Source organism: Taeniopygia guttata, chromosome 28 (genome assembly GCF_048771995.1).
Source record: "Taeniopygia guttata chromosome 28, bTaeGut7.mat, whole genome shotgun sequence".
In the NCBI taxonomy this organism is placed as follows: Eukaryota; Metazoa; Chordata; class Aves; order Passeriformes; family Estrildidae; genus Taeniopygia; species Taeniopygia guttata.
In genome coordinates this window covers 2,683,368-2,707,895 of record NC_133053.1, presented here as the reverse complement: position 1 = coordinate 2,707,895, position 24,528 = coordinate 2,683,368, and the positions used below count along the sequence as shown (strand labels likewise).

At 65.3% G+C, this 24,528-nt stretch overlaps 2 protein-coding genes across 5 annotated transcripts; both read left to right on the top strand.

Annotated features, from left to right (window-relative positions):
* The first annotated feature begins 433 nt into the window (after window positions 1-433).
* On the top strand, window positions 434-15,647 carry PALM (paralemmin). 3 transcript variants are annotated; one of them, XM_030256619.4, is made up of 9 exons: window positions 434-946; window positions 6,974-7,022; window positions 7,924-8,004; window positions 8,080-8,210; window positions 9,338-9,458; window positions 9,701-9,722; window positions 9,950-10,012; window positions 11,484-11,615; window positions 12,842-15,647. In XM_030256619.4, exons 1-9 carry the CDS (start codon window positions 942-944, stop codon window positions 13,381-13,383), a joined length of 1,146 nt encoding a protein of 381 aa, XP_030112479.4. In that variant the 5' UTR covers window positions 434-941; the 3' UTR covers window positions 13,384-15,647. The 3 variants fall into 3 exon arrangements, with proteins under 3 accessions (XP_030112479.4, XP_041566872.2, XP_041566873.2); XM_041710938.2 differs by lacking the exon at window positions 11,484-11,615; XM_041710939.2 differs by lacking the exons at window positions 9,950-10,012; window positions 11,484-11,615.
* A 1,371-nt stretch (window positions 15,648-17,018) lies between these two features.
* On the top strand, window positions 17,019-23,118 carry MISP (mitotic spindle positioning). 2 transcript variants are annotated; one of them, XM_004174599.5, is made up of 5 exons: window positions 17,019-17,126; window positions 19,089-21,199; window positions 21,610-21,821; window positions 22,214-22,252; window positions 22,489-23,118. In XM_004174599.5, exons 2-5 carry the CDS (start codon window positions 19,207-19,209, stop codon window positions 22,573-22,575), a joined length of 2,331 nt encoding a protein of 776 aa, XP_004174647.4. In that variant the 5' UTR covers window positions 17,019-17,126; window positions 19,089-19,206; the 3' UTR covers window positions 22,576-23,118. The 2 variants fall into 2 exon arrangements, with proteins under 2 accessions (XP_004174647.4, XP_041566871.2); XM_041710937.2 differs by lacking the exon at window positions 17,019-17,126 and adding an exon at window positions 17,256-17,754.
* The last annotated feature ends 1,410 nt before the right edge of the window (window positions 23,119-24,528 follow it).

Sequence of the window (24,528 nt, the reverse complement as noted above, 5' to 3'; positions counted from 1 at the left end):
AGCAGCTTCTCAGCCCTGACTCCTCTTGTGCCTTGAGCTAACTGGGATGAAACCCTCTCCGCAGGGAGGTGGCAGCAGCGGGGCCCCAAGAGTCTCTCAGACCCGACAGTGTCCCCGGGACTGCTGTGGGTGACACGGGGACTGTGCTGTGCTCCCATCCGACGCCTCTTTCAGCCCCTGCAGAGCCCCGCTGGCTCTGGGACGATGCTGTGGGCAGAGGGGCGGTTTCCTCCGTGTTCTGCATCAACGCACAAAGGGGTGTAGGGGGTGGGGGGCACGGGGCTGGGGGGATATGCCGACCCTCACTGCAGAGCCCGGCTCATTTGGGGCCAAGTGCCGAGTCCGTGCCCGGCAGCGGGCCGATTTCCCAACGGAGGGCGGCTTGGGGCTTCCTGCGGCAGTTTGCCCATTGCGGCCGTGGGGTTGGGAAACGGGGGAGCGCAAAGGGGGAGCGCAGAGTCGGCGGCTCCTGGAGTGGGGCAGGACAGAGCGGCTGCATTCACAGGGGAGAGTTACACCCTGACAGCGGCTGTGCTCATGGGGGGGCTCTGACACAGCCCCCCCAACCCGCCCCGCGCCAGGCACTGCACAACCAGGACCCGCTCGGGGACAGCTGCCGCAGCCCCGGGAGCCCCCGAGGCCGGGTGAGGCCGGGTGAGGCCGGGACACAACCGGGACCCAACCGGGACCCCCGGGAGCAGAGGAAAGCCCGGCGCGCCCCGGGGCCGGCTGATGGGCGGCGGCAGTGGCGGGGCGCGCCCGGCAGACGGAGCTGTGCGGGAGGGAGGGAGGCGGGAGCACCGGCGCGGTCCCGACATCCCTGCGCATCCCGCAGCCCCGCCGGGGATGCCGCCGCCCGCCGGGCCCTGAGCGCCGGGACGCCGGCGGCCGCCGGCCCCGCTCCGCCGCCCCCCGCCCCCGCTGGAGCCGCCGCCGGGACCATGGAGTGAGTACCGGAGCCGCGCCGGGACCCCGGCACCGGGCCGCGGCTCCCCCGGGCCCCGCCGGATGAGACCGCAGTACCGGGGAGGGGGTGGCGGGGAGCGGGGGCCGGGGCTCGGGACCCCCGCGGGAGGCTGCGGGAAGCTGCGGGGAGCTCGCTCCCGGTTCGCGGAGCTCGTACCGGGGGCTCGTACACCCCCGAAGCCGGGGCTGGGGAGTCTCGTATCCCCCTGCTCCTGGGCACTCAGCACCCCAAAACCGGAGACTCACATCCCCCTGATTCTGGGGGTTCAGGACTCCAATACCAGAGGTTTGTATCCCCCTATGCCGAGGCTTGGGACCCCAAAACTGGGGGTGGGGCTCGCATCCCCCTCCGTTCCTGTGCTTGTGACCCCAAAACTGGGGGCTCACATCCTGCCAGATACTGGAGCTCAGGACCCCAATACCGGGGGCTCCCACCCCCTCGGTTCTGGGGCTCGGGACCCCGATTCCGGGGCCTCCTTCCCCCCAGCGCCGCTCAGCAGGTGCGGCCCCTCCCCGGCCCTGCCCCGCCGTGGGGTGCCGGGGGGCTCGGGGGGCAGCAGCGGCGGCCCCGGTGGGAGTGCGGGGGTGCCCAGGGTGCGAGGGGTGCCGGGGCTGGCAGCGGTGCAGGAAGCGGGGGGGTGATGGGGGGTTGGGAGGGCGTTTATTTTTGTGTTTTGAACCTGTTGTTGCTGCTGCGTGTGGTGGGGTGAGTGGGTGGAAAGAGCTGCGGACCCCTCCCTGCGCTGCACCCCCAACCCCTGCCCAGGGAACCGGCTGCGGCCGGGGGATCCTCGTGAAGCGGGTCCCGGCGGAGAAGTCCGGACAGACGGACACCGTCGGACCCCGGCCCCGTCCTTTGTGTGCTGCGGCGGGGCCCTGGCCGGTCGCTGGGAGCTCGGAGCGGGCGGGTGGGGGAAGGACGGAGCAGGCAGAGGCCACTAGGGGCTTGTGGCCACGGGCTGTCCTACCCTGAGCTGGGTTTGCCGCTTCAGGGACACCAGCGGCTGCTGCCAGGAGGGTGCAGGGCTGGGGGGATGCTCGAGGTGCTGGAAGCAGCGCTGGCACTGTCTCACCCAGGCCTTTCCTTCCCTCCCGTGGCTCTGGTGCCCAGCAGGGTGAACACCCCAGCAGCTGCCTGGGTTTGGCACTGGGTGCTCCTCCAGGCTCCTCGTGGGCTCCTCACCTTGCAGAGATCCACTTGCCACCGGCTACTGAGACAGGGGGTGCTCAACAGGTCCCTCTCAGCACGGCCTGGGAGCCCCAAGAGGCTGGGGGTGTCCTGGGGTCACGGTGGGCTCTGGCTGATTTAGGGCTGGGGTCACCAGTGGGGATGCAGGGATGTTTTGGAGATTGGGGTGCAGCAGAGTGGCTCCCCGTGCTGCTGGAGGGGCTGGAGGCAGGGCCAAGGCTTTGAGCAGCTCCCACAGTCCCTGCAGGAAAGAGCCTCTTTGGGGAGGAAAACGAGAGCGATTTGCCAAGAGGCAGCAGCGAGGGGAAGGGCAGAGCCGAGGGGTGTGAGGTGCCCTGGGGAGGGGGTGAGGAGCTGCCGGGCTGGACTCAGGCTCTCCTGGGGCTGAGGTGGGGGATGGTGCTGGTGGCTCCTGCCCCTGGCTCCCCATTCACGCTGCTCTGGACCAGCCCTACCAGCAAGGGCCGAGGAGCCCATGGAGGGGTGCAAAGGGTTTCCCCTGCCAGCTCTGTACACTCGTGTTTCTTTCTTTTGAGTGACCCTGGGTGGGGGGCACAGCCACAGAGCAAAACAGGACCCCTCCAGCCACACGGCTCCAGAGCCTGGCCAAGGGGCTGGAGGATCAGGAGGGCCCCAGGGCACCTGGGGACATGGCGAGGTGCTGCCCTGCTGCTGCCTGGCTCTGCGGTGTTGGGGCGGGCACTGCTGCCTTTGCCCTGGCTTCTGCTTTGCCTTGGCACAGGCAGTGGCTGGAGGAGGGTTCTGGCTGCCACAATCCACTGGTGCCCAGGGAGGTTTGGCAGAAACTTTCCAAGTCTGGTAAAGGTTGTGCTGGTCCCACTGGAGCTGCTTTTGTGCCCTCTGCTCCCGCTGCTGTCAGTGCCCGTGGGCAGCCAGAGCTCCTGCATCTCACAGCTGGATCTGCTCTGCTGGTTTGTCTCAGCTGCTGCTCCCCCCTTGGCTTTGAGGGTCTCCTTGGAGTGAGGGCTCTCCTGGTCCTGCCTTCCCTGATCCGAAGGTGACAGTTGCACCCAGGGGAAGGAGGGAGATTTCTGCCTGAGAAATACCCCATGAGTCCTTCGGGAAGGGACTCAAGCCTTTGCTCCCTGCTGGCATCCAGGGAGAAGTAAAACCCAGGCCAGACCCCGCTGCCTCCTGGCCAGCAAGGAACCCGGAGGGATCAGCTCTGTCCTGTCCCTGTGTCCAGCTGGAGCAGCTCTCCCAGAGGAGGCCATAAAAAGCCCCAAAAGTTCCACCACAGACGACCCCACACAGACACCCAGCCCTGCTTGGGGCTGGCAGATCGTGGCCTCCAGAGCTCAGCTGCATGGCAGGGCCTCTCAGCTGGACCTGCCTTGCTGGGAGGAACTGGGAGGAACTGGGAGGAACTGGGAGGAACTGGAGCAGGTTTCCTGGGAAGCCGCTGGTGTTGGTGTTCCTGCTTCCTGGCCAGAAGCAGCCCCTTTCCCCAGGGGAGGGGGTTCATGTGGCTGCAGCTGTGCTGGGAGCTGTGCTGGGAGCCAGGGTGGGCCTCCAGCAGTGGAGGTGGCCCAGGAAAAGCTGAGGAGGAGCCCTGGGACAGGGCTGAGCGGAGGCACAGCCCAGACTCCCGAGTCTCTTCACTGCATCCGGAGCCAAGCAGCCCCAGGTCCCAGACAGGAGCGGGTGTCAGGGGCAGGGATGAGCCCGGAGCAGGGAGAGGAGCCGGGTGGATCCTGCCCCAGACAGGAGTTTCCTGACCTGGGCTGGGCCCAGCCCCTGGGCTTGGCGCTGGGACTGAGCTCCCTGTGGGCTCTCAGGGCTCGCAGGGGTGCCCGTGCCTGGATCCACGTTCCTGCTGCCTCCTTGGAACATCGTGTGCGTTCTGTGTCCGTGGCACTGCTGGGGGAAAGCTGCCACACGGGCACAGGAAGGCAGGGATGGCTGGTGGCAGGACACAGGTGCCACATCCTGGCCAGCAGCACCAGGACTGGCTGTCCTGGCCAGGTCGGTGCTCCTGGGGGTGGGGAGCAGCTGGCTCCACTCTCATTCATGAATCGTGGGGGGAGTTTCCTGGTGGAGCCTTGCTCCTCTAACTGGAAGGGAGCTGAGAACCCAAGTGTTTGGAGGGCACTTGAACCATTGTTTGAAAGATCTGTAATTTTCCAATCAAACTCCCTCCCCGAGCCTCCGTTCATCAAATATTCATGGGATCCATTTTCTCCTGGCACTCCCAGCCCACGTCTCAGCCCGAAGAATCAATCAGGCAGCTCCGCTTGCTCTAATGCATCTGCGTTTTCGGGAGCCTGGGGCTGCCATCTCCTCCCCCCGCCTCCCCCTGTCCCTGTCCCTGTCCCCCTCCCCGGGCAGCGGCGGTGGCTGAGGCTGCGGGGAAGCAGCTGGGAGGAGTGGGATGAGCACTGGGGGGATGCAGCAGCAGCAGGAGGAGGCGCAGAGCGTGGGGCAGGGCAGGAGCAGCCCCCCTGCAGCAGGACCCCAGCAGGGTCCCGACCCTGCGCTGCCCACGGGGCTCCTTGGCCGCGCACATTTGGGGCCACCCTTGCCCAAACCACCGCCGCTGCTGCATTTGCCTTCATGGCGAGGTCAGGGGGGCAGAGGAGCAGCTTGAAGCGGCTCTTCACACATTTGGATGAGCTAATGGGAAAAAACGGAGGAAGGCAAATAAACATTATTGTTTCATGTCAGGCGGGAGGAGACAAAAGGTCATGGGCTTCCCTTGTGATGGTGGGAAACGGCAGCATCAGCAGGGCTGGAAAGAGCTGGAGAGCCCAGGGAGAGCACGGGCGGCTGCACGGGTGTGTGTGTGCTCACACGTGGGTGTGGGTCCGGCCTCGGGCCTGGGGGCTGCTGCTGGAGGCTCCCAGGGTGTCACCCCCTGTGTCCCTGCTCCTTTTGCCCTGCTCCTTGTGGTTCCTGAGGAGCTCAGTGGCTCTGCCATCACCTTCCCACCCTCGCTGGCACCCAGGATGGATCAGGAGAACCAGAACCCTTAAGGAGGTCTCAGTGATGCCACGGGGTGCCAGGTTTGGGGAGGGCACCTGTGGGGCCCTGTGGCCCCTCTGCCACCATGAGCAGCCCCCCACATCCCCTTGAGCATCCCCCCACGTCCCCTCGGCGCTCTCCCGTTGCCATGGCGCCGTTGCCATGGCACAGTTGCCAGGGAACCATCGCCAGGGAACCGCCTTCATCAGTCACAAGGGCTGGGCTGGGCCCCATCACAGCGACCCCAGGGATGGGCATGGCAGGCAGGGTGGGGTTTTGGGGACCCCTGCCTCCTCCTCAGCACCTGGCCCCAGCAGCAGGGACTGGGGGTGCTGGGGTGCTCCCCACAGCCCCCCTGAATGGCTCAGAGCCCCCTGGGCAGGGTCTCAGCAGGCTGAGGGATCCCAGCGAGGGGCATCCAGCCTGTTTTGCGTCTCTCCCCAGGCCAGGAAGATTCCTGGCGTCTGATCTGGAGACTGTAGCAAATAATGGAAAATAAAGAGGATGGAGGAGGGAGGAAAAGCAGAACAGAATGTTTCAGGAGTGCTGTAAAAGTTTGGATCCGTGGAACAGGGCAAGATCCAGGAGAGAAACAGGGCCCAGTCCAACGCCCTGTGAGTGTGGGGTGGACTGAGGGGTCCTGTGGCCCCACATCGGGGGGATCCCTGTGATGATGGGCAGCCCTGGGGGTGTTGGGGTGGTGAGGGACACGCGGGACACGGGGGTGTGGGAGCGGTGCCCTGCGCCTGCGCCGCTGGAACCGTCACAGCCTCGCTGCAAACAGCACCAAAATAACCGGCACAAAAGCGACACCTTCCCCGTTTGTTTTCCTGGCCTGGATTCTGCGCATGGCAGGGATCCCCAGGGTGTGGGGTGAGGGGAGGACGGCGGCTCTGAGCAGCTCCCGGGTAATTGCTGACTTCGAGGAGGGAGCAGGGGCTCCTCTCGCCCTGCAGAGCCCATCTGAGCTGTGGGTGCCCGTGCAGAGCCCGTGTGAGGGCACATACATGGTGGTCAGAGCCCAGGGTGTCATTTGTGGGGCTCAGCACCCCGATCCCACCCTGTTTGTAAAACCACCTTCCCTGGGAGCACCGAGTCCACCTCTCCGTCCCTTGCTCTGGGAGGCAAGGAGAGATGATCCATCACCTGCCAATACCTCCCACCCTAATTACTGCCACGGCTCAGCGCTTCGTTAGTGCGGCGAGCAGCCGGTGCTGTGCGGCGTGGGGGCTCCTGCCGTGCTGTGGGGCCGTGCTGTGGGGCACAACCCCTCCTTGCAGCACCCCAGTGCACCTGGCAGAGCCGTGCCAGGCCAGGGGGCGGCTCATCCTGGCAGGGCTGTGCTGCAGAGACGGGTGCCAGGCCCGGGGCACGGATGCCAGGAGGAGCAGAGGCTGCTGTGTGTGTGTGTGTGTGTCTGAGTGTGCCCGTCCGTGCACATGGGCGTGCGTGTGCCTGTGTGTGCACAGCCCGGAAAGGTCACGGCCGGGGAAAGGTGTCGGCAGCCAAGAAACGGGTTTGGAATGGAAAGCGTGAGGCAGATCGGCGCGCAGGGCAGCCAGGAGCGTCCTGCTCCAGCCCCTCCCGGCTCACGGGGAGATGAGAGCTCCAGGGGCTGGGCAAGGCGCCTGCCTCGGGGGATTTGGGCAGGCCAGGGGCCAAGAGGTGCCCGGAGGAGCCGTGCAGGGCAGCGAGGAGGAACCAGGAGGAACCAGGCGGTGAAAGGGAAGGCTCAGCCTTTTTCTGTGTACCACAGTGTCTGGTTTGCTGGCTGCACGCTGTCCCAGTGACCTGCCACTGGTGTCACTCCTCACAGCTGCTCTCTGCTCTCTGCAGGGTCGTGGAGGCCAGCACCCTTCAGCAGGAGAGGCTGCAGGCCATCGCGGTGAGTCCCTGCTTAGGCCAGCGTCCCCGTGTCCCCAAATCGTCACCTGCAGCAACACCAGCGGGGAGGGGGGTGCAGGGGAGCTGGGGCCACAGAGCAGGGGGTCTCCAGCAGCAGAACGAGGATCAGAATGGCCCGTGCCAGTGTGGAGGCTCTTCTCGGGGTGTCATGGCTCTGCTGCACGGTTGAAACAAGGACAGAGCAAGCAACAGGCAGCTGGGAGGTTTAATTAACGAAGCAGCGCCTTGATGAGCCCCAAGTGAGGGAAATGAGTGATGATTCCCTCCCTCCCTTCCCCAGGAAGGGCTGAGGATGGTGCTCTCCAGCCATGCCCGGCATGGGCACTAGTAATTATATTAATTAGGGGGCAGTTGGGGGCCCTGCTGAGCCCTCCCAGCTCAGAGCAGGGCACGGGGCTGGTTGAACCCCACTGCAGCCCCAGTGCAGCCCCAGTGCAGCCCCAGTGCAGCCCCACTGCCCAGCCCAGCCGGCCACTGGCCGATCTCTGGTGCACAAAGGGCAAATTGTTCTGGAGCAGAGGAGAAAGCGCCGGGTGAGGCGCCCGGGCTGGGTCTGACTCTGCTGAAATGATCTGGAGCAGCCCCAGGACGGGTGGCACGGAGGGGGGGACGAGGTAGGGGCTGGCAGCTCGCTCAGTGGGGCCGGCCGAGGGGAAGGTGACATTTGGAGATGGCGAACAGAGCCCAGGCTCTGCCCCCATTTCTCTACACCCTCAATGCCTCAGTTTGTCCCGGGGAGGGCAGGGATGGACACCAGCCTTGCTGTGGGGTGTTCCCCCACAGCCCCATCCCTGGGGGCGGCCCCGCTCCCCCTGCCCGGCCATGCCCGGTGCACGCCCCCTCCCCAGGCCGACCCCGGCCCCACTCCCGTGTCCCCCCAGGAGAAGAGGAAGCGTCAGACGGAGATCGAGAACAAAAGGCGGCAGCTGGAGGATGACAGGAGGCAGCTGCAGCATCTCAAGGTGAGGATGGCCCGGGAAGGCCAGGCTGCCCCCCGGCTGGGCAGGGCAGGAGTGTGACCCCCTTCTGCTCCCCAGTCCAAGGCTCTGCGGGAGAGATGGCTCCTGGAGGGGGCCCCGGCTTCTGCCTCCGAGGAGGAAGAGGCCATGAAGAAACAGATGCAGGAGGATGAGGTGAAGACCAAGGAGCTGGAGGAAACCATCCAGAGGTAACAGAGGCAGTGTGGGGCTAACTGTGTCAGCAATTAGACAGCACCCAAGTCCCTGCAGAGACCCCTGGGCAGGCGGGTGCTGGGATTGAGGTGGATGCCATGTGCTGGGCACAAGGCAGGGGGCACCGAGCTTGGAGGTGCCCCCAGGGTGCTGCTGGGGCTCACCCTGGAGCCTGAGCCCTAAACCCTGGCTGGGTTCTTGCCAGCTTTTGTGCAGGGGATGCAGCCAGAGCGCGCCCAGCTGATGGGTATCAGCTCCCAGCGGTACCCATCGGGTATCAGTGGGAGCCACAGGGTGGGGGGCTCGGATTGGGATGCCCAGGGGGCTGCTGCGTGCCCAGTGCTGGCTCCCACCCATTTCTGTCCCATCGCGGTGGCCCAGCTCTTGGGAAGGGGCGGGTGGGGGAGGCTGAGAAGGGAGATGGCTCAGCCCCTGCCCGAGCCCCGGCTGGGCTCGGAGGTGTCCGGGCAGCGCAGCAGGAATGCAATCAGCCCCGGCGGTGCCGCTAATTAGCGAGCAGCGGTGCACGGAGGGGTCAGGCACCAAGGGGCCTTTGTGTCCGGCTAATGGCACTGCATTCCTGGCCGGCGCCGTGCGAGGAGCCCGGGGCAGCTCTGCCCTGGGGACTGTCCGCACCTCTCCACATCCCCGGGGGGCTGTGCTGCCCGCCTGGGGGTGGGAACCCTCGGAAAGCCCAGCCAGGGATGCGTGCAGGAGCAGGACGATGATGGAGCAGCCTTGCTCTGGCCACCGAGTGAAGGAGCAGCAGGGTGGTGGTGCCCCCGCCCAGTGCCCGTGGTGGGGTTTCTGCCATCCCCTTGGTGATGAACCCGTTGGCTTTTACTGTGCAAAGAGGCAGTGACAGCCCTGCCAGAGTCCATGTGTCTGTGTGTCCCTGCACCTTGTGAGCCCAGGGGACAATCTGTGTCCCCCCGCTGCCCTGGCCTGTGTTCACAGCTCTGCTGTGGCTGCCTGCCCCACGGTCACCCTGCCCCACGGTCACTGCCCCAGTGTCACCTGCCCCAGAGTCACCTGCCCCACAGTCACCCTGCCCCACGGTCACCTGCCCCACACTCACCTGCCCCACACTCCCTCGGCCTCTCAGCCCCGACTCTCCCTGCAGGCTGGAGAAGGAGCTGGAGATGCTGGAGAACAGCAGCTCAGTGGCTTCGACCAAGGAGAACCTGGCAGAGGCAGCAGCCAAGGAGGAGAAGAAGGCTGAGGCTGTCCCCAACACGCAGAAGGTGGGCGCACAGGACCCCCACTCCATTCCTGCCCCACAAGGCTGGGCCCCCCAGGTTGCCTTTCCCTCTCTGGCATTGCCCCAGGAGGACACGGGCACTGTTCTGCTGGGCATGGGCAGGGCTGCCCAGAGTGGGGTCAGGGTCCCTGGCCCTGGTGGGGGTGGGTGGGTGGTGGGTGGTGCAGGCAGCGGGTCTGTGGCAGGTCCTGGAAGCTCCTATAACCTCTCCCTTCTGTTTTGCAGAGTCCCCTGGGCACAGTTAAGGGTAGGTGAATCCTGATCCCCCTCGGCCGTGTGTGTTTCAGCACCTCCTGCTGCCCTGAGGCCAGATGGGTGGGGAGAGCCTGACAAGAGCCCTGTCCCCCTGTCCCCTCCTGGGGACAGTGGTGCCCTGTGGCGGGGGAGCCCTCCCAGGTGCCAGCCACGGGGGGACACACGCTGTGCCACCCCGGTGATCGTGTGGGCTCAGCGCTCGTCTCTCCTCATCCCCAGCCGCCAAGAGGGTCTCCAGCAGCCCCATGAAGGCAGTGGAAGGCAGTGAAATGATGAAGGCGGGTAGGTGCCCGCTGCCCTGGGAGGAGCTCTCCTTCCAGGCTGCTCCCCCCTCCCCTCCGCTGCCCTCAGCCTCCCCGCCGTGCCGCTCGATGCCTTTCCAAGCCCAGGGCACAGAACATCCTCACTGCCATCAGGGTTTGGTTTTGCTTCCACCCCACGGCTGGTTTGTGGCTCAGGGCCCTTCTGCCTCAGCCCTGCTCCAGTTCATCCTCCCTGCTCCGTTTGCAGCTTCCCTGTGCAGGGCCGAGGCAGCAGAGTGGTGCCCCAGGGGCACACGGGGCTGGGCTGCCTCACTGGGGGGCTGCAGCAGCTTTGGCTGCTTTGGGGCAGTGGCTCAGACCAGACCATGGCACCAGCATGGGGCAGAGCCCACCTTGGGGTTCTCTGAGCTAAGCACCGTGCACAGGGCTGAGGGGAGCCTGCTGCTGGCAGGGGCTGGCCAGGAGTGGAAGGAGAGATGCCAAGAATCAGCCATGCCATGGGGCAGAGGGGCTGTTACAGCCCCAGCACCCTCAGTGGGGGTTGCAGCCCCTTGAGCACGCGCCTGGCTGCCAGCCCAGGCCCCAGGGCAGCACTGCCCGGACAGACGGACACGGCTCAGCCCGGGAACCGCAGCGGCCGTGGAGGTAAGGGGATGCCAGCAGCGCCAGGATGGACACGGGTGCCGAGAGGAGGGATGTGCCAGGGATTCATACCTGCCTCTGCCCTTCACCGCTCCTCGCTGCTGCCTTGCTAACACTGCTGAGCCCTGCTGGGCCCTGCTGAGCATCACTGAGCCCTGCTGGGCCCTGCTGAGCATCACTGAGCCCTGCTGGGCACTGCTGAGCATCACTGAGCCCTGCTGGGCACTGCTGGGCACCACTGAGCCCTGCTGGGCACTGCTGAGCATCACTGAGCCCTGCTGGGCACTGCTGGGCACCACTGAGCCCTGCTGAGCATCACTGAGCCCTGCTGGGCACTGCTGGGCATCACTGGACCCTGCTGAGCCTTGCTGGGCATCACTAAGCCCTGCTGGGCACTGCTGAGCCCTGCTGAGCCCTGCTGGGCACCACTGAGCCCTGCTGGGCACTGCTGAGCACCACTGAGCCCTGTTGGGCACTGCTGGGCACCGCTGAACCCTGCTGAGCCCTGCTAGGCACCACTGAGCCTTGCTGAGCATCACTGAGCCCTGTTGGACGCTGCTGAGCCCTGCTGAGCATCACTGAACCCTGCTGGGCACTGCTGGGCACCACTGAGCCCTGATGGGCACTGCTGAGCCCTGCTGAGCACCACTGAACCCTGCTGAGTCCTGCTGAGCCCTGCTGAGCCCTGCTGAGCACCACTGAGCCCTGCTGGGCACCACTGAACCCTGCTGAGCCATGCTGAGCCCTGCTGGGCACCACAGCGCTCCCGCGTGCCGCCGCCAGCCGCAGAGCCGGGGCCAGGGAGGGCCAGGGCCGCCGTAACCCGCGCTGTCCTCTTTGTGTCCCAGCCATGTACTCGGTGGAGATCACAGTGGAGAAGGACAGAGTGACAGGGGAGACCAAGGTCCTGTCCAGCACCACCATGCTCCCCCAGAACCACTGTCTGCAGGGGGTCAAAGTGTACGAGGACGAGCTGAAAGGTACGGCCCGCTCCGCTGGCTGGTGGCAGGGGACGAGGGACGGCCACCCGGACATCCCAGTGGGCAGCCTGCAGGGTGAGGAAGTGCAGGGGCTGCTCCTGACAGCTTTGCCAGCTCTGTGAGGGCCGTCCCTCACCGACCCCAGTCCAGTGGATTGCAGGATCGTCAAGGCAGCACGGCATGGATGGTCCAGATGGGCCAGCCCGGGTTTGCACGTCGTCACCCTGCGCTGCTGGAGAGCAGAGAAGAGGATCTGTGGTGTCCAAGACTGTCCTGTGGGCAGGGAACGTGCACTAGCACCATGCTGGCCTGTCCCACAGGCTGATGGGGTGGTAGGGACTGGTCCCTGTCTGCAGCTCCTGCTTTTGGGAACGTCTGGGAACCTGCTCCAGTGGCCTCGTGAAACCCAGGGGACCATCGTGGTGGCAAGGAGCAGCCATGGAAGTGGGGCATCCTGCTGGGAACTGTGGTGGCTGAGTGCACCAACCTCCTCTTCAAGGAAAACACAGCGCTGCCATTCAACCCCCTCTGCGTGGCCACGGCCGTGCTGGCCCTGCCAGCCTGGTCACTGTCACTGTCCCTCCCTCGCTGGCTGCCCACCCAGGGAGGGAAACACAACGGGCCCTTGGCCGCTCTGGCTGTGCCACACATCTCTGCCTCCAGTGCCACGGCACCCGGCACGGCACCGGGCAGGGAGAGGGGGACAGCCCCGAGTCCTGCGGGCACAGTCCTGCTGGATTGTGCTGGGAGCAGCGCGGGGCAGCGACTGCCCAGCACCACCGGGCTCTCGGAGGTGGCAGTGGTGACAAAGTCACGCCAGCCCTGGCTGCCAGCAGACGCCGTCCCGCCGTGGGCAGCTTGGCCGGCTCTCGTGGGCTGGCAAAGGGCCGTGGCTCCCGCAGGGCTGGCCGAGCCCGGGGCTCTGGGAACAGCTCTGGGAACAGCTCTGGGAACAGCTCTGGGAACAGCTCCTTCCACCGGGCTCCTGTTTCGGTGTCCCTGGCTGCTGCCCTGATGAGAGAGGGTCTGGTGGCAGCTCTGCTGAGGGCAGGGTTGGGATCTGTGGAGGACCAGCCTCAGCAGCAGGACCCTTGGAGAGGGGAAGGGGCCGCTCTGTGAGCGCACAGGAGCTGGGGCTGGGTGGGTCGTGCCAGCAGGAGCTTTGCCACATCACCTCGTGCCCCCGTGCCAAGCCCCTCTCACCCTCCCTCCTCTTGTCCCCACAGTGGTGCACGCGGTGAGCGCCGAGGACGGGGCCCTGCAGAACGGCGCCCACCCCCTCAGCTCCTCCGAGGTGGACGAGCTCCTGCACAAGGCGGACGAGGCCACCCTGAGCGAAGCCGCCGGGCGCCAGACCCCGGCCAAGGGTGGCAGCAGCGCCCCGGGCAGCCAGAAGCCGACCCCACGGCGGGAGATCACGGGGCTGCAAGCCAAGGTGCCACCGGGCGAGGGGACAGAGCCCAGCCAGGAGCAACCCGTCACCATGATCTTCATGGGCTACCAGAACGTGGAGGATGAGAACGAGACCAAGAAGGTGCTGGGGCTGGAGGGCACCATCAAGGCAGAGCTGGTGGTGATCGAGGACGCCGAGAGCAAGCCGGAGCCGGCACACAAGGACCACACGCCGCCCAACGGCACCGCCCTGGAGCCGGCGGCCGCCCAGCCGCTGGGCGAGGAGAAGCCGGGCGCCAACGCCGCAGATGCCAAGGAGGCCGAGCAGGAGGCAGACGTGAAGAAGCAGCGCTGCAAGTGCTGCACGGTGATGTGAGCCCCCAGCCGAGCCCCCTCCGCCCCGGCCCCGCTCGCCGGGCGTCCCCCCACCGGCCACGGACCCTCTTTCTGCAGAACCGGGGCGATCCAGCGCGGTGCCAACGCAACGGGGCCGCAGCGGGCAGCGGTGGGCACCGCTCGCCCCATCTGCCCGCTGCCAGCCCCGTGCCGCCCCCACCAGCGCTGCCTGTGGTATTTATTAGTGACCCCCTCGCCCCACGGTGCGCCCGCCCCGCCACGGCCCGGCCTCATCCCACCTGCCACCGGCACGGGGCCTTTCCCTCTGTCACCGACGTGGTCCCACCCGCCGGGGGGGGATGGAGCCGCCGGGCAGGGGGTCGGAGGACGACGCCGTGTCCGTAGATGACTCCCCGGGAGCCGCCACCAGCGGGACCCACCCTTGGGCGAGCCCACGGTGGGCACGGGAGCCAGCCCCGTGCCAGCCCCGTGCCAGCCCTGTGCCAGCCCCGTGCCAGCCCCGTGCCAGCCCCTCCCTCTGTGCTTGCACTGGGGAAAGGCCTGGCTCTGCTGGCCGCTGGCTGCCCACGGACATCTCTGCTCCACCTCGTGTCCCCATCCCTGCGCTCCCCAAGCCCTCGGGGACGGAGCGAGTCCAGCAAGGGAAGGGCACTGAGGGCAGTGTCCGTCCCCTCCCTGGTACTCGGCTGGGGTAATGGCCAGGGCCACCTGCAGGGTCACCCAGCCTGTCCCCAGGCCTGCTCTGCTCCTCCCGGGCTCAGCCCCACGTGTTGGAGCCCCTCACTCTGGTGCTGGCAGTGGCAGCCATTCCTCTGCCTCGGCTGCCAGCTGGTGCCACTGGGCTGTGCCAGCTGGGGGGGCTGAACTGTGCTGTGGCACAGTGCCCGTGTCCTCCTGGGGCAGCTTGGGGGGCCCAGCCTCGTGGGGCAGGAATGGGGCGGGGGTCCTGTGTTTCCTCGTGGCAGCAGGAGCGTGGCCCAGCGTCCTGTCCCCGTCCTGCCTCTGCCACTCAGCAGCAGCTTTGCAGAGCCACGTTCTGGGGTCCTGGGCTGCAGCTTTGGGTCCCCCAGGGGGGTGGGGCAGCCCAGTTCACCCCAGGACTGGCACTGGGAGCTTCCAGGTGTCCCACAGAGGGCAGCCTCCCTGCTGCCCCAGCCTGCACCCCAGCCCTTCAGTGGGGATTTCACCACCAGCACCAGCGTTTTCTCCCCACTGAGACCAGCTGGGGCAGGCGTGGGGGGGCCCCATGGTTTTTGCTCCCCTGTGCCCACATCAGCTGGCCCTGAGCTGCAGCAGCCGCGCTGGCAGTGCCCAGATACTTGTCCAGGAGCTTTGGGCAGGGTGCAGCCACTAGTGAGGGTTCCTTCTGCTGTGAGGCTGGGCAAGTCCCCTGGGATCCCCCAAACCCTGCCCAGCCCAGCAGGACACCGGGGGTCGAGCAGCCAGGGACGGGGCTCAGCTCCCCCAAGGATGGGCTTTCCTTCCCCCCACTCCCCTTGTGTGAGCAGTGACACCCCCCTGTCCCCGTGCCATCCCAGTTGTCCCCCAGTTACCACCCAGGCTGCAGTTTTCACCCCAGTGGAGTCATTGCAGGGCTGAGGGGAGAGGGCTCGTGGTGCCACCCCTGTCCTGAGCCCTGGCCAGGCACCCCCAGCCCCCGGGCCAGGCAGGGCTGGGGAAGGGGGGCTCTGGGAGGGCACTGCCAGGGGAAGGGGGGCTTTGGGAGGGCACTGCCAGGGGAAGGGGGGCTCTGGGAGGGCACTGCCAGGGGAAGGGGGGGCTTCTCCTGCCCCATCCACTGCTGGGCATCGCTGGAGCCCCATTGCTGCAGAGCAGGGCATGGCCTGGGTGCCACAGGGCATCTGCCCCCATCGTCCTGGGGGGAATGTCACCTCTTGCCACCCCACATCAGGGGCCAACACCACCCACCCCACCCCACCCCACCCTGGGCCCTGCGATCCCCCCAGCCCCCCTCGGCACCCCCTGCCCCTCGGTTGGCTCTGACCCCCAGCCCAGCCCGGCCCTTGGGGCGGTGGGGAGCAGGTCCAGCCCCCTGGGCCGGGGCTGGGGTGTGAGAGGAGCGGGGGGTGGGCCTGGCATCGTCCCCACCCCGTCCCACAGCCCCCTGTCCCCCCCAGCTCTGCTGAAGTGCACTTCCCGTGCCCCTGAGCTTTTCACTTGTGCCGAAGCCGTTTGAATTCCCTTCCCTTTCCCATCCCATCCCCCCCTCCACCGTTGTTTGTAAAACACCCAAACCGAGCAAATAAACTGTGTGAACAACCAGCCTGGAGCCAGCGATGGGCGGGCGGGGGGAGCTGGGCTGGGGTCCCGGAGGAGGATGGGGGTGGGAGGTTTGGGGTGGGCTCTGCTGTCCCCTCACTCTGTGGGATGTGGGCACAGAGGGGTCTGTGGCACCCATCTGGGAGGAAAGGGATGAGGGGTGATGCTGCCCAGGTAAAGGGGACGTGGCAGCCTGGTTTCCTGGGTGCCCTCAGGTGCCATCACGGGTCTGTGGCCATGCCCAGCTGCTGCAGGTCCTGCTTCTGCTCAGGGCTGAGATTCCAGGGCTCTCTCCTGGGGCAGTGGGGCCTCAAGCCGTGCTGGTGCCAGCCCAGGTGCCAGCACACACCCTGCGGCGGGCGTGGAGCGCTCCTGGCTCCTTGGCATCACCCGTGGACTTTGGCTCAGCCCCAGGGTAAAACAGGCTCTGCTCACCTGCCCGGAAACGCAGAGCAGCCTGGCAGGGCAGCCTGGCAGGGCAGCCTGGCAGAGCAGCCACCGCGTCCCCAGGCCAGGCAGTGCCAGCCCCAGCGGGAACGGGGGCACTGAGGGGTAAGTGGGACCCCCCAGCACCCGCAGCTGGGGCGAGCCGGGCTGGGTCTGACACCAGCACCGTGCTGGGGCAGCAGCAGGGCTGGGAGGGCCTTCCTGGCAGGAGTGGGCTTCAGTGGGGGCAGAGAGGATGGGGACAGGGATGTCCACAGCTCCCTGGCACGGCATTGCCCGCCTGGCCATGGAGGGAGGGCGGCTCTGGGCACTGGCGATGTCGCCCGCTCGGCTGGGATCCAGCTAGATCCAGCACCAAGGACGCTGTGCCACAGCTCTGCCTTCATCCTGGCAGAGGCCACAGCGACCCAGAGCAGGTGGCGTGCCCCCAGGGAAGGAGGGAGCGCCCTGCTGCGAGGAGCTGGGAGCAGCAGTGCCAGGGCTGCTGTGGCAGCGAGGGCCTGGGCAAACACTGGGTGTGACAGGAGAGCCCGGGCTGCTCCTGCCTCAGGGCTCCTCTGCCACCCCCTCCTCTGCCACGTCCTTCCATGGGGGGACAACTGGACATGCAGGTTCTGGCTGAGGCCTCAGGCCTCCTCAGTGCCACCCACGGAGGGGCAGAAAGTGCTGCAGCAAGGTCTGTGCTGCATGGCCACACCACCATGTGGCTTGAGGCACGTTGCTGCATTGCCACTCGGCTGTGTTGGCACTTTGGTGCATCAGTGAGTCCCACAGATGGGGTCCAAGGGCAGCCCCCCGGGCACGGGACCAGCTGCAGCACAGGAATTCGGGGAGAGCACCCTGAGCCCAAGGTGGTTCTTGGAATTCCGCCCAGCCGCCTGCTGCTGAGCTTATCAGAACCTTGCAGCCACCCTCCTGCACCCCCCACACCCCCCTGCTGCCGCCCCGGGCACGCCCCGGCAGCACAGCTCAGCTGGGAGCCCCGTGTGCCCTCCCCGGAGCATGGGGACCCCTGCCCTGCCCGCTCCATGGACAGTAAGTGCAGCGTGCTCGGGGCTGAGGGCAGCATGGGGGGCACCCTGTGTCCCCCCAGCCTTGGAGGGAGCGGTGCCCACGCAGGGAGGGTGGCAGTGAGGGTGTGCAGTGAGGGCTGGCGCTGTCTGGGGTGGGCAGGGCACCTCTGGGACACGGGACACATGCTGGGATGTTGGTGGGCATCAGCTGGTCTGGGGCAGCCCTCGGCTCAGGGTGGGCACAGGGTGGGTGCGCTGCAGCTCTGTGCAGAACCCCCAAGATGGGGAGGCCCTGGAAGGTGCCCCAGATGTCTCCTTATGGTGGGGGTCCCAGGACAGACTGGTGGCAATGCCATCTGCTCTGCCCAGCACTTCCCACGGCGCTTGGCTGGGCCGGGGGCAGCCCAGCATGGGGGAGGCAAACCCAGGAGCCCCGAGGCCCTGCAGCCCCACAGCCCCAGACGGAGCTGAGGGAGGGGAAATGTTTTGGGTGCAGCTCTGGGAGGGGCTGTTCCTCTTGCGTGGAGCCGGCAGGGAACTCTGATAACAGCCCAGCTGCTTTCTGTGTCCCTGTCCCCCCCTGTGCCGGCTGCCAGCGCTCCCCGCTGAGGGGGTCCCCTTCCAGCCGGGATTTCATCCTCCCAAACATGGTAAGAGGCGTGGGCAGCCGGTTTTCATTATCCTTGTCACTGGGGACAATAAAAGAGCAAGAGTGAATCACAGCAGGGGAATTAAAAGGTAATTTCAGCTGGGCACAGCTTCAGGAAGAGAGGCTGGGCACAGGGCTGGGCACAGGGCTGGGCAGCGGTGAGCATGGCCTGGGGCTGGCCAGGACGTCCCAGCTCATGAGAGTGACGTGCTCCTGCCCCAGGAAAGGTTTAAAAGCTCCTGCCCCAGCCCCACTTTTGCTTTGTGGGAGGATGGTGCGTCCCGGGAGGGCTGGGGGTCACCAGAGGCGCTGCAGGCACAGAGTGCCCATCATCCTGAGGATGAGCCAGGATGCTCCAGGGAACTCCGGGCACCTGCCTCCACCTGGGCAGCCTCATCCCAACCTCTGCTGCCAGGACGTGGCCCCAGGCTCTGGGCTGCCCCTGCTGTCACCGTGGCCTTGCTCCAATTTTGCTGCACATTACCAGGAAGCCGTGAGTGCCCAGGAGCAGTGCCCAGTGGTGACACACCCTGACCTGCTCGGGCTCACAGGAGTGACAGGTGACGGCAAAGCCGTGGCTGAATCTCGGCAAATAGCGGCACAGGACGTGGTGCTGGCTCCAGCTTGTCTGCAGGTGACGTGTGTGTCACCATTCTGGAGCCAGGAATGGCATCTGCCATGGGGTGGCAGCTGCTTTCTCACCAGGGACCCACCTGTGCTGCCCCTCCCTGTCTGGCATTGCTGTTCCAGGCGGCTCTGGAGGATTCACCCCGAGGTTGGGGCTGTTCACTCCTGCCCTGTGTGCCAGGGGGTTAAAGTCCCCTCGTTTTATGAGCCATGAAACTGTTTTTATGACCCCACTGTTTCTAGAGCTGGGCTGTTCGGAGGTTCCTTTCTGTAAATGGCACAAGGAGATGTTCCATGCAGGAGTGGCACGGGCACTGGCACTGCCTCCCTGCCCTGTGCACGTGGAGAGGCCGAGGCTGTCGGTGCCCCAGCGGTGCCCAGCTGGACGTGGTGTCACCAGGAGCTTGTGGCTGAGGTCTCGCTGCCCTTGGCGGTGCAGGCAGCTCTGGCTGCCCGGGAGGGTTTGGCTGTGCTCCCTCAGAGCCCGGCCAGGCTGCAGGACAGAGGTGGGGTGGATTTCTGGGCTCTGTGGCGGTTCCTGCTGGGAATGGTGCTTTGTGCTCTGGCTGCTCCTGTCCCACATGGGGCAGGCTGCTGGGGACTTCTGTCCCACACCGAGGGCAGTGGGACCAGGCTGGGAGAGGGGCTGCACCTCAACCTCTGCTCCTCCTGCTGCTCCTAATGGCTGCTCTCCCTTCCTGCTTGCAGGGCCAGCCAGGTCGAGACCCTTGGCCTCTGCTGAACTCGGACTCTGAGGGTGACCTCAAAGCTGAGCAGTGGCCCCTGTCTGGGACGAGGTTGGCACAGGAGTGACTCTTGGCAGGAGATGGACAGAGTCACCAGGCACCTCGTGTTCCAGCTGCCACAGGCCTCGCACAGGCACGACTCGCTGGCAGACCTGAGGGCCAGCAGCGATGATGATGTGTTTGGCTCTGCTGAGCACAGCACCCAGAGGGTGGAAAATGGCTACAGCTGGAAGAGGAGGTCCCAGTCACCATCATATTTCCTGGAGGGTGGAAGAGATGTCTGGACTCCATCCCCAGACAGGGAGTCCAAGCTAGAGGTGGTGAGATCAGGAAGCCTGTACGACCTCCGGGCTTACAAGGGTGAGAGGAAACCCTCAAAGCTCTATGATGATGAGGAGCAAGACCTGTACAGGGTCCCTCCACCCAACATCACACCTGAGAAAGCCAGGGAGCTCGAAGATGAGAGGAAAGAGGTCATCCGCAGCCAGGCGATGAGGAAAAGCTCCACCATCGCGGAGAGGTGGAGCTCCATGGATGAGCTGGGCTCCATCAGCATGGGCATGGGCAGCCAAGGTGAAGACAGGCACACGGGCAGTGTCCCCACCAGCTTTGCCATCTGGTTTGACAAACCTTCCCCAGGCAGGGCTGCAACGCCCGTTGACCCTGAGAGTATTGACACGGAGCAGATCAACTTCTCTGCGGCTCGGCAGCAGTTCCTGATGCTGGAGAAGACCAGCCCAGGCTCATTTTTCAGCCCAGGGCAGCAGGCCATGTCCCCAAGGCCAGAATCAGTGACAAAAGTCTCCAGAGAAGAGTGGTACAGCCCTGATTTGGCCACAAAGGGTACGAGAGGCTACGGCAGTGCCGGTGCATCAAGCCAGAGCAGGACAGACAAGAGCGTTTACAAGATTGATGGTGTGTCCTCATACAAGACACCTGAGAAAGAGGAGGTTTATGCTCCCAGAAAAGCTCACACAGAAAGGTCACATCCCACCGGGAAGACATCCATCCTGACCAAAGCATGGTCCAGAGAAGACCTGGACTCTGGCTTGGGTGAGATGTATAACGAAGCCACTGCGGGCTATGCCAGCGATGGAAGCACCTCCAACGAGACCCCCAGTGTGGATCTGAGGGCCAGCAGCAATGGGCTGGGCAAGGAGACAACGGTCAACAACGAGACACCCATCGAGCGGGAGATCCGCATGGCCATGGAAAGGGAGGAGAACCTCTGGAAGGAAAGGGGGATCCAGCGGCTGACCTCCAGCAGCGAGCTGGTGGAGATCCAGACCAAGCCCGTCCTCAACATTCACATGTCTCCCGGCCCAGGCAGGAAAGGGAAGGACAGAGGCCGCGCTTCCCTTTACGTCCAGAGGGAAATTGAACAGGAAACGAAGCGCGAGGAAGATCTGAAGAGGCAGGGGAGGCTGCTGGGGGCGTATGACCGGGGGACGCAGCAGGAGCTGGAGGAGCGCAGGAGGGTGTTCGAGCAGGAGGAAGCCCCCCCCCAGAAGCCCACTCCCCTGAAGTGGACAGAGGAGAGGAGGAGCTGGGTTAAAGAGTTTGTGGTGGAGCAGCCTTCGAGCCCCAGCCCCGCAGAAGACACCAGGGCTGGGAGAAGCATCTACACAGCGAGCATCGCCCACTTCCAGCTGTCCCAGCCGCGCTTCGCCGCCAGCGAGAGGAGCCGGGAGCAGCCCTTGGTGTCCCAGCACGCTTCCGCCAGCGCCAGCAAATGGGGGAGCGAGGATTCCTGGGGAGGAAAGCCTCCCAGCTCCACCCTGAGCCCCGCCAGCACTGCTGTCCTGCCCAGAGAGTACTTGAAGCTCTCCTTCTGGAAGCCCAAGGTGTCCTTCGTGGAGGACATGGGGACACAGAGCCCGCTGCGGAGGGAGGACGGCCGGGAGGAGCAGTACCGCCTGCGCACCTGGAAGCCGCAGACATCGGCGCTGATCGAGGAGGAGATCCGCAGTGATCTGCAGAGGGAAGAGGAGCTCCAGCAGCAGCGGCGGCGGCTGAGGGACACCTACAGCAATGCTGCTCCCCAGGAGGGCTCCCGCTCTCGGCACAGCTCTGGTAAGGGAGCAGAGGGACAGAGTGCAGAGAAATGGTTTGGTGGGATGGCTGTAAGGATCCCTGTGTGCTGGTAGCAAGTTGTCCTGGGAGAACTTGATACCAGCACACTGGAGTCAGCAGAACTGCTGCTGAGGGGGAAGAGGCTCTGCAGGATTCCAGAGCTGCTCAGGTCTCCATGAGCTTGTGTCACGTTACAGCAGCAAACGGGGCTGGAAGGGCCCAGCTAATGCGTTTTACCCCTTGTTCCTGCAGTCCCTGGCTGGGCCCCAGGCATGAGGTCCCGGCTATGACCAAACCTGCTGGACCTGCTATGGAGGCATCTTTGGGGCAGGGGCCTGACACTCCTGTGGGTCTCCACCCCCTGGGAGTGGAACTGAGGTCACCCCCCCCCAATGCTCTTTCTCTCAAAGCTGCCTCAGGTGCCAGTGGCAACTACTCAGCGTCCGAGTCTCCTGCCTCCTCTCCTGCCTCCCACCAGACGGGGATCCTGGGGCTGATCTCCTCCTTCACCCCGCTGAGAGTGACCAGTTCCTCCCAGGGCAGTGCAGAGACCCTCACCCCTGACTCGTCGCGTTCCAGCCCCTTCGAGGAGCGGAGGAGGAGGGTGAAGGAGGATGGAAAGGTGAACATGCCCACCCTGCTTGTGCCCAGTTGGGGGGCTTGAGCCTGGGGGAATACTGGTGGCTGTTCCTGACTCCCACCTGGAGCTGAAGATCCATCTGCCCAGCTCGGTGGGAGATCCAGCAGTGGTGGCACCATCAAGGGGCCATGTGAGCCCCCCAGGCAGTGCCTGCTGTCCAGAACTGCCAGCACTGGGTGGGACTGGAGAGGAGCAGCAGCTTCCTCCTGCGGGGATCCTGGCCTGGGATGTTCCCCCAACCCCAGGGAGGGCTTGGCTGCATGTGCTGCCTTCCCTTGCCTCTCCTGTGCCGCAGCTGGGAGCCAGAGCCAGCAGCCTCTGGGTATTCCCCTGCCAGGCTGCCATTATCTAATCGTGTTTTCCTCTTTCCACAGTACGCAGGCATCGAACCCGTTGACAAGGTCAACACAGAGGTAAAACCCTTCACGAAATCAGGGGCTGCCCTGACACCTCCCCTCACTCCTGGAGGGTTGTGGGATGGACAGGGGTGGACAGGACAGTCCTGGCCGCCACGGGGACCACCTGGGTGGACACTGAGTCAGGCAAAACAGGCTGGGGAGATGGTGGGGGGAGGCAGGGCAGCTCTGCAAAGCAGATCATTATGAAAGTCTCTTCTTTCTAAAGATCCTGCATGTTCTGGTCTCTGCAGGTGGTGGAAAGCACCCGAGTGTTTCGCCACAAGAGCGTCATGGCCCAGCGCTGGGAGGCCGGGCAGTATGTCCGGGATGAGGACTGAGGGACCCCCGGGCTGGGGGCTGGCCCTGATCACAGCCAGCTGATGCATGACCTAAATACTCGATCAGTTCCACCCTTGGCCATCACAACAATCAGAGATGTGAACCCTGCAAATCAATCTGGTTTATTGTTAAACTGATAATCCTCCCATGCAATAGATCGGCTCCTTCCTCCTCCTCCCTGTGGGGTGGAGGAACACTTTTTTTTCTTAAGAGGGAAAAAATTGGATCAGTATCTTTTTAATCATTTCCGCCTGGAGCCAGCCAGGTGAAATCACCCGATAATTCACTTTGCCCCTGGAGAGCTGTGTCTCAGGCTTATGAAAAAGCTGTTTTATTTCTCTGTGGTTTTAAGTTTTTAAGTACCGCTAGGCTGAGCATTGCCTTGGGGGTACCTGAACTGAGGCCTCTGGATCAGTGTTGCCGTGGGATTGGGAATCAACATTGGTTTAACTCCTCTGATCCGTGGAGATGCAGCAATGGTATATAAAAAAATATATAAATGCTGTTTATTTTGCTAATTTATTAAAGAGTTGTTATACTCCCTCGGTCTTCCAGGCCTGTTTTGTCCACCTGCTCCACTTTTTGCTCTGGTGTTTCAGAAGAGTCCCCGTGGTTGGGGTGCGGGGCTGGGGCTGGAGCCTTCCGGGGGCTGCGGCCGGGGGAGCACCGGGGTCCCACCGGGCGGGCCTCGGAGCACCCGGGGCCGGTGGGAGGAGTCCCTGCGCGGGGCGGGGGCGGCACCGGGTGGGCTTGAAAGTCCCGTCCGACCCCAACCGCGCTGCCGCCCGTGCCCGTGCGCCCGGCCCCGCTAGGGGGCTCCCGGGCAGCGCCCGCCGGCTCCGGTACGGGCCCGCCGGGACCCCGGTACCGGCCCCTCCGTGAGAGCTGACCGGGGTCTGGTACGGGCCCGCCGGGACCCCGGTACCGGCCCAAATCTGCAAGCGCTGACCGGGGTCTGGTACGGGCCCACCGGGACCCCGGTACCGACATATCCACAAGAGCTGACCGGGGTCCGGTACGGGCCCGCCGGGACCCCGGTACCGGCCCATCCGCAAGAGCTGACCGGGGTCCGGTACGGGCCCGCCGGGACCCCAGTACCGACTCCACTCTGGAAGCGCTGACCGGGATCCGGTATAGATCCAGTGAGACCCCGATACGAGCCCGCCGGGACCCCAGTACCGACATATCCACAAGAGCTGACCGGGGGCTGGTACGGACCCACCGGGACCCCGGTACCGGCCCCAATCTGCAAGCGCTGACCGGGGTCCAGTACGGGCCCACCGGGACCCCGGTACCGACATATCCACAAGAGCTGACCGGGGTCCGGTACAGACTCGCCGAGAGCCCGGTATGGACCCGCCGGGACCCCGGTACCGGCCCCACTCTACAAGCGCTGACCGGGGTCCCAGTACTGAGCCCTCTGAGACCCGGGCCCTGCTCCGCCAGCGCTGGGGGGTTCCCGGTGCGGACCCCGTCCCGCTCGGCGGGTGCTGACCGGGGGTTTCCCGGTGGAGCCCCATGGAGGTGCCCCGGTGCTGTGACAGGACAGAGCGGGCAGACGGTGCCACCGGCTCTTCCCGAGCCCTGGGCTGGGCCGAACCGACGGCAACCCGGAGGAAGGAGCCCGAGCCGGGGCAGTGTGGGGCTGAGGGAAGCGGGGACCAGAGGTGTGACCACGGCTGGGTCACCGGGACCGGCGGGACCCTCGGGACAGCTGCTCAGTCGTGGTGTCATGATGATGCCACCGGTGCTCCAAAGCACAAGAGGAGGCGGCAGACAACCTCCAGCACCTGAGGAGTTTGTCTGGTTTATGTCTCTTCAAACGTCCTTAAGTTACTTCTTGATATTCAATTAGTTGAATGGGACCAACTGGGGCAAAGAGCTTGACCCCCAAGGCTTTGTTTGACACCATGGGAATGGCTCACAGGGCTTCAGAGGGCCCAAAGCTCTGT

Bases quoted from the DNA above. Each gene is read 5' to 3' on its own strand.
- PALM (XM_030256619.4), top strand. The intron at 10,013-11,483 runs GTAGGTGCCCGC...TTTGTGTCCCAG, and splicing joins CAGTGAAATGATGAAGGCGG to CCATGTACTCGGTGGAGATC. The intron at 11,616-12,841 runs GTACGGCCCGCT...TTGTCCCCACAG, and splicing joins GTACGAGGACGAGCTGAAAG to TGGTGCACGCGGTGAGCGCC.
- MISP (XM_004174599.5), top strand. From the start codon at position 19,207: ATGGACAGAGTCACCAGGCACCTCGTGTTCCAGCTGCCACAGGCCTCG. The intron at 21,200-21,609 runs GTAAGGGAGCAG...TTTCTCTCAAAG, and splicing joins CCGCTCTCGGCACAGCTCTG to CTGCCTCAGGTGCCAGTGGC. The intron at 21,822-22,213 runs GTGAACATGCCC...CTCTTTCCACAG, and splicing joins GGGTGAAGGAGGATGGAAAG to TACGCAGGCATCGAACCCGT.